Raw genomic sequence first — 14,380 nt, 5'->3', positions numbered from 1 at the left:
ACCAAAATTTACTATATAATCTACAATAATCATCGTAAGTTAACAAGATATGTTCAAGGAATAATAATTCCCGATTTCGTAATGTTCTTAGCTTTCCGCTGTAATCTGCGTAACCGAACTTATGTGGCAGCAGTTTTAAATACATTTTGACTTTCTTTGGTGACTACAGAAGGTTGTACAGGATCAACAACTGTTTCTGTAGTCTTGCTCTTTTCTATTTGATGTACCGAACTATCTGACATGTAGAATGGTACTTTAAACACATATTTTGTGGATTCGGGTTTGATATTCTGCTTAAGTTCCAGAGCATTATCCTCCAAGTAATACCATTCGCATCGAGAATAAGGAACGGGTGCTCCAGATTTGTATTCGTTTTCTCTAAAACATAGTAGATCCCGCTTACCACCCATTTTAGATAATCGTACATACGGTGAGTCAGTCGATTTGAGATAGATTGTATGCTTTTTCTCGTGGATGGATTCTTCAGGCATAAAACCAATACTTGGAATTTGCGAAATCGGGGGAGATAACTGTTGCACTTTATTTTTCCTCAATGGAATAACATGACACATCCAACCAACATCTTTTAGGTTGGTTTGAACGCTCATTTAAGTTCAAATATCTAGTAATCATGAAAGAAGAATATCAAGATGAAAATGTAGTTAACGTCGATTACATAAAACGGATTTTTCTCACGTATATGTGTGTTTAAAATACATAGTTTTCAACCAGGCTTCTGTGGTTGAATATTTTTTAGTAACCCGGGATCTGATTAGAGTTGGATTGTTTCCGATTGCTATTGAGATACACATATTGTCATTCCTCGTATATTTTTATAGTCACACAAAATTATGCTACAGACACGTGACGAATGGGATATGAAGGGCACTCACATATGTGCTCATATAAAAACAGTGAAGATTGATAAGCGAATAACTAACAAGGTCAAAATGTGACTCAATTAGAATGAATAGATTGGCCTGTTCGAAAGCTGGAATAAGGTATATGGGCTTAACATAATAACCGAAACTACAATTTCTGTGAAAATACGAGGTTGCTTTTGATAACACAGCAGTTTCGTTTTCTGAAATCTTTCTGTGACAACTGGCAGTGCACTTTATAGAACATATTTTGTCTTATTCTATATTTTAAAATAGACACCTCCGATTTATATTTTTAATTGCATTTCACGTAATATTTATTATTTATCACAGCTACATGACCTATTCGCAATATATTCAGTATTTTTTATACATTACAAAAAAGATATGCTTATCATAACTAAAGAGTTTGACGAATAACCTATTGATTTTCGAAACACTGATTGCTGCACTAAAACCTTGGTAAAACATAAACGCCGGAATGCATAAACATACATTTAAAAAGCCAGGAAAAGAAAAACATGCATGTGGATGTCATTGTGAAGGAATGTCAACAGACAATTAGGACTTCAGCTTAGTTATTTCTCATGGACAGTTAGTTACACGCATTGTGAAACCTGGCATATGTGCACATTGGTTGAAGTTACCACATCCCATTAGCACAGCAAGATGTAATTGTCTGAATAAATTCTAGAGTAGTACAGACAGTAATAACATTATCGACAGTAGAAAAGATTAGGTATCACAGATACAATTTGAGAAGAAAATATGGATTGATTCAACAGAAGTTTCTAGGCAGTTTAGAGACTTAGTCAGTCAGCTACAACGTAGGACCAGGCACATATGTGCATCGGTCCAGGTTGCCATACCGCATCAGCACAACAAGATGAACACCGGATTCATAGCAGTGGTTAGGTCAAAGGTAGTAATATATAAGAGAAAGATTGCATATAGAGATATAGTACAAGAAGAAAGAATTGGTTCGTAGAAAGAAAGATATGAAGCGATTTTAATCTCTTAGTTTAAGGGAAGACAGGGAGTGTATACACCGACGCCATTGTGATCGATTCTGAGCCATGTCACCAAGAGTCTCCAACCATTGGTTACGATAGTCACGCGGACACCAACCAAGTAGTCTGCATCTACCAACATGGCTCAGACTAGAAGTTAGTGACTTCAAGCACTGATGCCACGTTTTGGTTTGGCCGCCCCTAACTTTCTTCCAACCATTTCCAATACCGGATAGCATTGCACGTCGTGGTAATCGGTATTCAGGCATACGTAACACGTGGCCCAACCATCTCAGTCGATGAAGATTCATAACCTCATCAACTGATTTACCATCATTCCCTAATACCACGCGTCTAACCTCACTATTACTTACCCGGTGATCCCAGCAGACGCCAGCAATATTTCTAAGGCATCTGTGGTCAAATACTAATAGCTTACGAGTGTCTTCTACTCTTAATGGCCATGTTTCGCTGCCGTAAATTAAAACAGAACGGACTGCCGCGCAGTATACTCGTCCTTTTATTGATAGACGGATATCTCGCCTTCGCCATAGGTGACGCAAGTTGGCAAAAGCCAATCGAGCTTTCCGAATCCGTGCTGAGATTTCGTCCGATACCAACCCATTAGGGCTGATCAGACTTCCAAGATAAGTGAAGTTGTCAACGCGTTCGACTACTTCACTCCCTATCCTTAGTTCAGGTGTTAACGCAGACCAGTCCTGAAGCAACAACTTGCATTTAGAGGGAGAGAAGCGCATTCCAAACATCCTGGCATTGTTGCTCAGTGCTACCAGAAGACTCTGCATTTTGTCAGCGTCTTCACCAAACAGGACTATGTCATCTGCGTATTCTAAGTCGATTAGTGGACCTCCTGGTAGGAGATCAATACCCGAGAACCCAGTCGACGAGAAAGTTATTTCCATCAGTAGATCTATGATGAAGTTAAACAAAAATGGGGAAAGTGGACAGCCTTGACGGACACCACTTGAGGTTGCAAAAGTAGATGACAGTTCGCCATAAGCTCTGACTCGACTAGTAGTGTTCGAGTAAAGAGCCTTTACAAGGTTTATGTACTTCCGAGGTACGCCTTTCGATGACAGACACTGCCACAGAATCTCGCGGTCTACCGAGTCAAATGCTGCTTTTAAGTCGAGAAAGATCACCATTGTCGGACGCCGATAAGTTTGCCTGTGTTCTAGAATCTTACGAATGGTGAATATGTGGTCGATGCAGCCACGACCAGGTCTAAAGCCATCTTGGTTCTCTCGTGTTTGCAGTTCACGAGTCTAAGGGAAGTGAAAGAGTGAATCCATCTGAGCCACTTCACTAAAGTTTTCATCTATTATCTACTATAGTCAATCAGACCTCAACCAGGTAGCCCACATCTGTTTGTTTGGATCAGTTCAATATTTGGTGCCCCCAGAGAGTAGTCTGACATTTTTTTATTCGATCAACCATAACTTTCCTCCGAACCACTATTACACCAGCCATTACAGCGCGTCAACTTGTGCGGATAATAGGCATACGAAATACACGTTACAACCACCTCTGTCGATAAATATCCATTATTTCACTATTCAATTTGCCATCCTAACCTAGAACTCTTTATTTATCTCAGCATTAATAACTCGACGGTATCAACATATAAGGGCAATGAATACTAGTAACAGACAAATATCCTCGAGTTGTAAAGATTGTTTCTCGACTATCAAGTTGAACGAAACAAAGAGCTTCATGGAGTACCCTTCTTGTATTCTAAGTAAACAAAAAGTCTCATAATAGATCGGTTGTCGAAACCTTAGTTGATAACAAAAGAGAAAAAATATATTAAATATACATGTCTAAATATGTGGACTCAGGACATTTCCTGAGATGCGTATGTCCAAACTTTGTTGTATTCCGACATGCCAAGTGGTAATCACAAATAGCTTGCGTTATACAAGTAAGTGGTGTGCTCTATGTACTTATATTTATTGTCCCTGCTTCGGTTTGGGCACCCGGGTGGTATCCCAGCCCTCACACAAATCGAGTGATTTATGTGGAACATATCTATTCGGTGCCTTCTTGTACCAATCTTTATGTGTTAAAATAAAATTGTTTATTGTCACTAATTTCCTCGTTTGCTCTATAAGATGAAGTCAGTAAAAGTGTTCGTAGACGTAGGCCAACACTGAACCTCGGTTGTCACAGATGGATATATAGCAGAAGGCTGAATAAAATGTAAACGACTTTCATGAAAAAAATTACTTGCTTTCGTTTGGTCAACTTGATAATGAAAGCGCAATCAACGGTAATTAACTTTATCAGTGATTTATGTTGCAATAATAACAGTCAACACTGAAATTGATTAGAAACTATTAACTGTGATAGCATTCAGTGGCCATAAAAATGAAAGACCTCTTGATGATTATAGTGTGAAGAAAGTAAATTCGTTAATCGATTTCACAGAAGTCCATAAACCGGAAAGAACAGATCAAAATAGCATTGATGAATTTGATAACAAACGGCTGTCAGAACATCAGAGATACTGATCAACATTCTGAATGCGTTTCGAGATCTTGTTCCGGACTTACCAAGCAGCGCAAGAGAATTGGTCAGGAATGAATAACTTAATTTTTCTAAAGATTATGAGTGGTGTTATGAATCCAAAATTTTAGTATATAATGTGCATTTGTAGCACCGTCCCGATGACGTTCGTCCAAATGGAGCTCTAGATTCTTTTCCCCCCTCCAATTCGAGTCTTATATGATGCGGATTAAGAAATCAGTGCATAGTGAGTACGCTGTAGCCAGACAAGCATCTCAGAGTTATGCGGAGAAATCTTTCCGTGGTAGGCTTTAAGCTAGCATATTGGCTACGAACAATCACCAAGTTTGACCCAGGGAGACAATTAAATATGCTTAAGAATACTAAAATAGTTTTATTTAAGCCGAATAATGTTATACTAGTGCACGGAAGACCTGACATTGTAACTGATGCAGGGAAAAACGGATTAATGAGACTTAGACCTTTCACAAACTTATGTGATTACTTTAATGAACCATTCCCTTCTAGTGACATTGGTCAATCCTGAACTAAAAGGTCATTTACGACTGCGGTGAGTCACGAACATAAAAAACAACCATTTCCTATAGATGGACTTCAGACTGGAAAGGATTTGCTGGTTTTGTTCAACAAATTTACTGTTTGCCGTGCCAGCAGTTCTGCGGACGAAGACACCTTGCCACTAAACGAAAAGAAGGAGTCAGTACAGTAATCTTAATATTTCGTAGAAGTGCATTGAAACAGAAAGAAGGGCTTCTACACCATTCCTTTGACATCGATGTGGCCAAAATGCAAGCTGGAAACAGTTTGGGTCAAAAGCCTAAATTTCGGTTGCTGGACACTTTTGTCCCACCAATTCCCAAGTAGGAGTGTTTTCTTTAAAAATGTTAATAATCTGGTTCAGCACACGTGGATGCGCCGCCCTCCACGTCCGTGTCTAGTCATGTGGCCAGTGCGTTAGTGGCTTAGTAAGCCACGTGACCGATTGAGGTAAATGCTCAAGATTTTATAAAATGCATGATGTACTACAGAACATATCATCAGCTATATCATACTTGAGTGAGAACATTATGCAGTTAATGTCGTAGTCTGGACAGCATGAACATTCACGATAATTTGATATTGGACTACCGAGTTTGCCGTCCTTTTTGTCATCTGGAGAGAAACTGATAACACTGGACGCATATATCCAGCAAGAAGACATAAGGAACAAACTTGTAAGTCAATAAAATTCACTGGATTAACTGTTCCTTATCCAGAAGGCCACTCTGACGTAGTTAATGGATGACAATCCTAAGACATTCGTGCGCTTTATTTTGTCATAGTTCATGGTACCTGAAGTTGCCAGCCATTTCACACAACTTGGAACTTTATCTAAAAGAGCATCTTAGAAGCATACGAAGTAAGACGTTTTTTTCTAAGCTTTAGGCGCTTTAACATCTTGGTTCTTGTCTTCATCCATCAACAAGAAAAATCTTGCTAAAGTTTATGAAATCGCCACACAAGCGTGTTTTCACGACATAAGAAACATAAAACAGAAGCGTCATATAAAAAACAAAAACTTGTATGTGCTTATTAAAAGTTATAACTATTCACTCCCGTTCTGAAGGTGCAGTGTTCAGTATTAATGAAAATAACCGTAAATAACACTTCACGTAGACAGCTGTTTAACAAACTATGGCAGTTAGATGGTGTTGTAATTTTTGTGTTCATTAAATTTCAGAATTCACAAGGTCACTTTGGTTTGTAATAGTTAAACTGCAGTTTAAGGAAGGTGTTACTATTGAGATGCTTTTTATGTTTAACCTAATTTTTAGTAAAGCTTTTTCTTACAATGAGCTGCATTTCCAACTTGCTTGTAAAACCCTCTAAGTGAATGTTGTAAAAGCCTGTCTGATTTCATATGCACTTATCATTTACGACACATTCCTAATTAATAATCCAAAACCTGTAATTTCTTTTGCAGATCTCTGTAAATTACAATAGGTCATGGCACTTACTAAGAAAATACCTAACAATCGTTGCTCAAACATCGGTCCGCTACTAATATTCTTGTGCCGTTTGATGTTTTTCCTTTTGATAAATGTGTTTAATTATGTGCCACTTTTTAACATAATCCATTACAGTCGTAGTGTTGTTTTGCTATGGAAATAAAGGCGAACATATGGGACATTTTTAGTCGCACAAACGATGGACAATCAAATGTAAAATCAAGAGTATATAAAAAAAGGCGAAAGTAGACTGTTCAGCGATATTCTTAAACAGCAACAAAAAGAGAAACTCACCGAAACAGATGTAAAAGCAGACGCCTCCGAGTGTTTCTCTCTAATTTACCCCTTATTTTATTACCCGATGTCTTTTTGTCAGTTGCTTAAGCATAATGACATCATTTTTTGATAAGATTATCCTTCAAATAAGACATTATGAGGAAAACTCATTGGTACAATTACTTTCAAAGTAAACTCGGCGAGAATATAATTTATGGACGAACCAACCACGTATAAGATAACTGATCTTGCATTTTGGGGCGAAATTCACTCATCCATTTAGATTAATACAGTTTCGGCATTGTAGCTGATGTCAGCTCGTGATGAAAACTCGAAATCTAATTCCTAACCTTGGTCATCAACTGCAAATTATAATTATAATTCCTCACACAGGTTTATAACCCTCATATGGTCCTGGTTATTAAGTGGACACTTTCAGGGTCAGTCTAGCATCGCTCAAACGGTTATGGACAGAATAGAAGAAGCTTTCACTTAATGGGCTTCCGTGTCTAGTAGCAATGGATCATCAATACTTACAGGCAGAAACCCAGGTATATTAACGATAGTAGAGGGAAAAGAAATTAGTCAATCATAGTAACATATTATCCTTAGTCCTTAAGAATAGGTCAAGTTTCCTCTTAAAGGACTACTGAGAAGTCTCTTGGATTAGTTCAGCTGGCGGTGAATTCCAGCATTTGACAGCCCTTAAAGAATGAAAGTTTCGTTTACAATCTGTTCTACTGTGTTGTAGCTCCAGTCTCTGAGTGTTAACCCTTAGGTTTGTGGTGGAGCGAAACTTAAGTAAGTGTTTAAGGGGATGTCCAGAAGTGTTGAGGATGCTGTAAGTCATTAGAAGGTCACCTATAAAACGCTTATACACTAATCAGTAAAGGTTTAGGGATTAGAGGTGCTCTTCATAAGGCTTGAATTTGAGTCCCAAAACTGATTTCGTGGCTCGCCGTTGGACGCGTCCCAGTATGTCCTTATGCTTTCGGAATGAGGAGGAAATACTATGTTTTCGTACTCTAAATGGGGACGAATAAAACTGCCGACGATTATGTTCAAAGTCCTTCCGTTAAACTGGTCAAAAATGCGCCTCAATGTTACCAGTGCAAGGTTTGCTAAAAAGGCATTTTTGTCACATTTAGAATAAGACTTTAAATTATACGGTACCAGCACTCCTGAATCTTTTTCAACTAGGGATACTTCTAGAGAGGAGTTGCCCAAGTTTTAACTGTAGTCTGCAAAATGTCTCAGATGGTCTACTTTACATTTTGAAGTGTTAAAGGCAAGTCCGTTGTCGTCTGCTTAATTTTGAAGTCGAGCCAGATCCTCCTGAAGTGCCAGTATATCCTCTTGGTTGTGTATCTCTCTCCAACGTTTCACATCATCAGTAACACGTAATGAGCCAGACGATACCTGTTGTGGAAGATCGTTTATATAAATCAAGAAAAGAGGTCCTAGTACTGAACCCTGGGAAACCCCCTAAGATGTTCCATAGCCTGAGAGAAAGTGAATTTAACCCTGACCTTAAAATGTCGATTTTTTAGATATGAAGTGAGCTAATCAATTAGAGGTGATTTGATACCCAATCGTTTGAGCTTATTGAAAAGACATATATGGTCGATCCTACCAAGAGCTTTTGAGAAGTCAAGGTAAATGACTTTAAATTTCCCCTTTGTGTGATATGAGCCAGCTTCCAAATTTCCGGTAGTTTGCCTTGGCTCAGCGAGTGTGAGGACATCACGCTAAGCGGTGTTGCCAGGAATGAACCTGCTTCTCTCAGTATAGCAGAATGAACCATGTCCGGACCAGGAGAAGTGTCTTTTCCGGTAGACCAAGTCAGCGCTCAGATTCACTTCGGAAAGTCCTATGCAGTTACAGATGAAGCTTTCACTAATATAGTTAATGTGGGTCGGATGGAATGTCCGAGAGTACTGTTCAGCCAGAAGGTTAGCGGAGTCACTGTCGTTACTGGCCGGGCCATTAGGACTTAGCAGTTGGGAACCTCTAATTTTGGCTTGTCGGAGAGAGGCTGGAGACAAATTTATCGGTAAACTTTATCTGGTACTGAAGCCTGTCTTCTCTTATTGCCTTTGTGCATCTGTCCCTCATATGTTTGTACCACCTGTACGCGCCGTTGTTGTCAGCTCGTTTGTATTCCGCCCAACAGTGCCTTTTGCGGCTTAGCAAACGAAGAGTGCGGTTTTTGATGACTGTAGGTTGCTTTTAGATTTTGAGGATCTTTGGGGGAACAAACTGCTTTGTAGCACATACGATCGTATGCAGTAAGAAATCCCAGTGAGCATTCACATCAAGTTGAGGGCGAATTTTCCAATCCACCTGTTGTAGATTGTCCTGTAATGCTGACACATTCAACCGTTTGAAATTCCGGCACCTGTTGTTGGTGGGATGTCTTAGCTCAGTTTTGCTGATAAAACTAAAGCCTATGACTGCGTGATCGCTTCTCCCCAAGGGAACCAGGATTGAGAGTTTGTCAATTAGAAATTCTTCGTTTGTGAATACGCAGTCTGAGCGCGACGGCGTCTGACTGTTTCTCCATCGACTTTCCCACTTCACATTGTCGAATAATCCCAAATCCTCATTGATGTTGATGAACCGAGCTTCAGTCGAGCTTCCACCTTCAATATAGGTATGTTCCGCGAAATTGACTTCAGGAAGATTAAAGTCCCCTAGAATCAGGATATGAGTGAATTCGAGACGACTGTCGTACGCGATGTCAGCAATGGGCTTACTGTAGTTGACTCCAACTAGACACCTTGAGGTGGTAGACAATCTTACTGAGCACCATACTGATTCATCAAGATTGATAAACTCTTGGTTGTGCACCTAATGTACCTCCAGACAGGATCGTAAGTATAAGGCTAATCCACCCCCACTCCTGTTTTTCTGTCATTGGCAAACAAAGACATCCCGGGTATTGCTAGCTCCTAGTCCAAAAACTGAGAAGATATCCAAGTTTCAGATATTCCTATCGGGTGAGTATTATTAGTATTGCTGAGTTCACATAGCACAAACATTTTATTCGGTAAACTTGCAGCGTTCATGAATAAGAAACTCATGCTTTCAATTTGAAACGCATGAGCTTGTACTGTCCTGTTTGTCTGTATGAGACTTACGTCATTTTTATTGAAGTTTATCTTTATGAATCCAATGAGCATTCCAGCTTTGGATGCTTGAAATAAAATGTGCTCCAAAAAGTTCAGACCGTTGCTATGCCACAAACCCTAGTCATGAACAGTGTAAAGGGGTTTCTATGTATGATTTTGTACAGCCAGATTTAGGTTAAGGCAGCAGACAATGTGTGTAAATTCACTTAAATCAACGTTCAGTGCCAGGTTCCATGAAACACTCTATTTTTCAGCTTGTTTGTTTCAGGGATTACCGCTGTAATATAGCTTCCTTTGGTAATAGGAGAGAATGAATATACCACTTTTATGTCATCGGCAAAAAGGAAAGTTTTACCGTATTAGCAGTATTGACCATCAGTTTCAGTTTCAGTTTGGGAAGGACAGGAGGCTCGATGGCCTATGTTAGTCCTGGCAATGGTGGTCTCTCAGTTGATCCAACTTTCTTTTGAAAGAGTCGACGGATGGAGCCTCAACGACGTGCTGAGGTAGTGAATTCCACTCGTTGATGATTCGATGGGAAAGTCGATAGTCAGCTGGCAAGTAATTTGTTCTCGGCTTATGAACTTTTTTGGAGTGTCCTCGTAAATTCTCTGTTTTGGAAGACAAGAAAAATGAGGGCATGTTAGGTGCAAATTTATCACTAAGCAATTTGTAGACTGTAATCAAGTCGCCTCTAGTTCTGCGATATGACAACGGGAAAAGGTTCAGCTTGGCCAGTCGAGATTCATACGGAAGCTTCGCTATTGCGGGAACCAGCTTAGTCGCCGTTCTCTGAACCTTTTCCAGAAGCTCACTGTCTTTTTTAAAGCAGGGGCTAGCCGCTTGTATGCAGTACTCAAGTTTAGGACGAACGAACACTGTATACAAAGTCAAAAACGTCTTAGTGTCGACATAACTAAAAGCCCTACGTATTGACCATAACGTTCTAAAACTTTTGGCGGCTATTGCACGGCAGTGTGCAGTAGTCTTTAAGTCTTGACTAACGATAACTCCTAAGTCATTATATGTCTGGACGACAGGTAGCTCAGTGTTATTCATCGTATATGTATCTGTGCCTTGATGACCGATATGCATCACAACACACTTGGAAGTATTTATCGGCAACTGCCATGTTTGAGACCATTCAGATAACTTCTTCAGGTCATTTTGAAGTTCTAAGCTATCACTCTTACATCGTATCGTTCTCCAAATCTTGACATCGTCAGCATATAGCAAGACCGATGATGATAGGATACAAGGAAGGTCATTTACATACAAGAGGAATAGCACTGGCCCCAAAACTGTACCCTGGGGCACTCCACTAAGCACAGTTTCCCAGCTAGATAACTTTGAGTTCACCCTTACTCTTTGTTGACGCCCAACTAAGAAGTCTTTTATCCACATCAATAAATTACCTCCAATCCCGATATGTCTTAACTTATATAACAGCCGGTTGTGCGGAACTTTATCAAAAGCTTTACTGAAATCAATGAAGGCGACGTCTACAGGTAGCTTTTGGTCCTTAAGAGCACACCAGCTTTCACGAGCCACTAATAAGTTAGTGAGACAAGAATAACCTATTCTGAAGCCATGCTGCTTCTCCGAGAGGATCCGGTTTTTATCGAGATACTTAAACAGCTCCTTCCGAATAATCTTTTCTAAGATTTTAACAACCACACTAGTTAGGCTAACGGGGCGGTAGTTCTCAGGTTTGTGTTTCGTGCCTGTTTTGAAGACAGGACTTACTATGGCGTTTTTCCAATCTTTCGGTAAGCGACCCTGCGTAACGGATAGGTTAAAGCATGTACTTAAAGGGTTCGCAACGAAGTTAGATAATTCCTTCAGTAGCCTAGGATGTAATTCATCGGGCCCCGTGGATTTACCTATGTCAAGCTTATTTAGCAGACCAAAGACATCGAGTTCTTTAATGGTCACGCTATCCAGTGTATGTATGGGGGATCTGTATACGCTGACGAGAAGGGTGCTTCTATGGTATACACGTTGCTAAAGTAGTTCGAGAACGCTTGAGCCTTACCAAAGTCGTCCTCCACTAATGATGAAGCAGTACTGTCTCCCCATAGAGCAGGAATATTTCCTTTTCTCCTTGTCCTTTGGTTTATATAGGAATACAAGCGTTTAGGACATTCTATGGATTCCTTAACAAGTTTTTCTTCGTACAATTTTCTAGACTTACGGAGGGTCGAGGCACAAGTGTTCCGAGCCTTTCGATACTGAGATTTTGACTCATCAGTCCCCAGTAACCTAAATCTATCCCACGTTTTCCTTTTCTTACGGAGAAGGATACGGACCTCCCTACTGAACCATGGTGGTGAGTTTTTCGGCCCCTTTGGTATAGTCCAAGGGATGTGAGGTGTGGTAACTTTTAAGTATGATTTTCGAAATGCGTCTCAGGCCGTTTCAATGGAGGACTCTGGGTCTATTGTCCAATCTATTAACGATGCTGAGTGCATGATGTCTGGTATGTTTGCTTTCCAGACGTTGGGTCTGGACTGGACTGACGCGTCCTCATGACTGGCAGTTATATGGAAGTCGAAAGTTAAAACTGCGTGGTCACTTTTACCTAAGGGTGGCATATGGTGGAGGTTCGCAACATCATCCTCATAGTGAGTCAGTATAAGATCTAATAAGGATGATTCAGTGTCCGGATCGTACCTAGTCGCTTCTTTCACATGTTGCACTAGGGCACATGTGATAACCCCATCAACTAGTTCCTGCTCGAAAGAATTCTCCGACGATTTAGTTCGCAGATTTTCCCAGTCTACCATAGGTGCATTAAAGTCCCCTAGGATTAGACATCGACCACTTTGGGACCAAGTATTGAGACTGCTTAACAGGATCTCATTTGCCTCACAGCTTGGACTGCGATAGACCAAACCAATCAGCAGCTCTTGTCCCTTGCATTTTAAGCGAAGACTAACTAATTCACACGTCCCACTCTCATGGGATACACTATCGATAATGGTAAATGGGATAGCAGTCCTAATGAATAGAGCTACTCCCCTCCTTTGCGCTTTTGTGTTCTGTCGGCCCTTACTAACGTAAAGCCCTCGAAATCAAGTTCTATACTATCTATAGCCTGTGTCAGCCAGGTTTCTGTTACTGCGATTATATCTGGCTTTGTAGAGTCAATCTGTACACCTAGTTCCGATCGCTTATTAAGTAAGCTTCGTGCATTGGTGTAACAGATCCGAAGCCTGTTTAAGTGCCTTCGTGCTTCACCCAGAGTGGCTTCGGCATCATTCTCTGTCGAAGTCTTACAACCCGAAAATTTACAATTTTTAGGTCCTTTTCGCCAGCGTCTAACCTATGTTGTAGTTCTTTCTCGGCTTCCCGTCTTTTAACACGGTCTGCCAACGGTAGGTCCTTTCGGATAAAGACTCCTGAACCCTTTAATTTGTGTCCATTTTGTAAAATTAGGTCACGTTCGTTTGAAGAGCCGAATACTACTTTAAGCAGTCTGGAATGATTTGGTTTCGAGTCCGTTAGACTCCCTAGTCTATACACCTTTAGCAAGGTGACCCCAGTCATATTTTGAGGCATCAGTTGATTAAGCAGCTGCCTAATCAGTACAATGTCATGCTCAAAACGAGCTTTAGGTTCAGAGCTATCGCTCTCCTTAATTCTATGAAAAATAGCTGATCTGTCGCTATGATCAGTTTTCGATTTTTCAACCACTTTTACGGGGGCAGGTTTCCCTTTTATATCAATACTTTTCTTTCTTACAACCTTTACCCATTCGTCAACGCTGCTGGTAGAAGCAATAGCAGTTGCGTCAAACCTAGTGTTGGGTTTTGGGGGGATGTCGACGACCTGAGGGGTCGTGTTATGTTTACCATTTGAAACCGATCGAGCCTTGCGATTGCGGGTCCTAGGTGTTTCCTGTTGGATCCCATCTGGGAGACGGGGAACAGAAGACCCTACTTTTCTTGAGCTTTTTTTTAAGGCAGGCCCCTTTGAAGACTGCTTTTCCTTCTTTGACGGGCGTGAGTCATCTATCACCGGACTCACCTTAGTTTCCTTCACATTGATTTGCGTGTCAACAGATCGAGTGCTGTTTGACGCGTTCCGACTATGCTTTTTGAAACACTTCTTTGCAGCATCAACCAGTGAGATGGCCTCGGTTAACAAGCTGTTTGCATCCGAGCAGCACTGTTGACAAAGCCACACACAACCCTTCTTACTGAACCGTTTGAAAGCAGCAGGCGTTAAGTTCGTGCAAACTTCGTGGTACCAGCCTTTGCACTCGTCGCACTGCATGCCGCTTTCAACAGGATAACGACAACCCGGACGTTGGCAACTGCTTTTTTTACACTGTCCGGTCATTTAGGAGGGGTTTTTTTCAATATGCGATGATACCCAGAAACAAAAAAATTATCAATGACCAAAAAAAGTGAAGAGCTGTAGATTGCTAGGACCAAAAGTACTAACAGATACAGTTGAAAAAGAGGTACTAAAGAGTACCAACGACAAAAACAGTAAAAACGATACTTTAGTCAAATACTTTAACTGAAATAAAATCAATTAAA

General features: G+C 40.4%; 1 protein-coding gene across 1 annotated transcript; it reads right to left on the bottom strand.

Moving 5' to 3' along the window:
* Positions 1–2: 2 nt before the first annotated feature.
* On the bottom strand, positions 3–10,444 carry MS3_00003322 (uncharacterized protein). Its single transcript, XM_051211080.1, has 2 exons — positions 10,189–10,444; positions 3–622 (listed from the first exon to the last, which is right to left on the bottom strand). Exon 2 carries the CDS (start codon positions 606–608, stop codon positions 120–122), a length of 489 nt encoding a protein of 162 aa, XP_051071115.1. The 5' UTR covers positions 609–622; positions 10,189–10,444; the 3' UTR covers positions 3–119.
* Between the last annotated feature and the right edge of the window lie 3,936 nt (positions 10,445–14,380).

Source organism: Schistosoma haematobium, chromosome ZW, assembly GCF_000699445.3.
Source record: "Schistosoma haematobium chromosome ZW, whole genome shotgun sequence".
Taxonomy (NCBI): Eukaryota; Metazoa; Platyhelminthes; class Trematoda; order Strigeidida; family Schistosomatidae; genus Schistosoma; species Schistosoma haematobium.
This window is presented reverse-complemented; position numbering and strand designations above follow the sequence as displayed.

Coding starts and splice junctions, on each gene's coding strand:
- MS3_00003322 (XM_051211080.1), bottom strand. CDS start 608: ATGAGCGTTCAAACCAACCTAAAAGATGTTGGTTGGATGTGTCATGTT.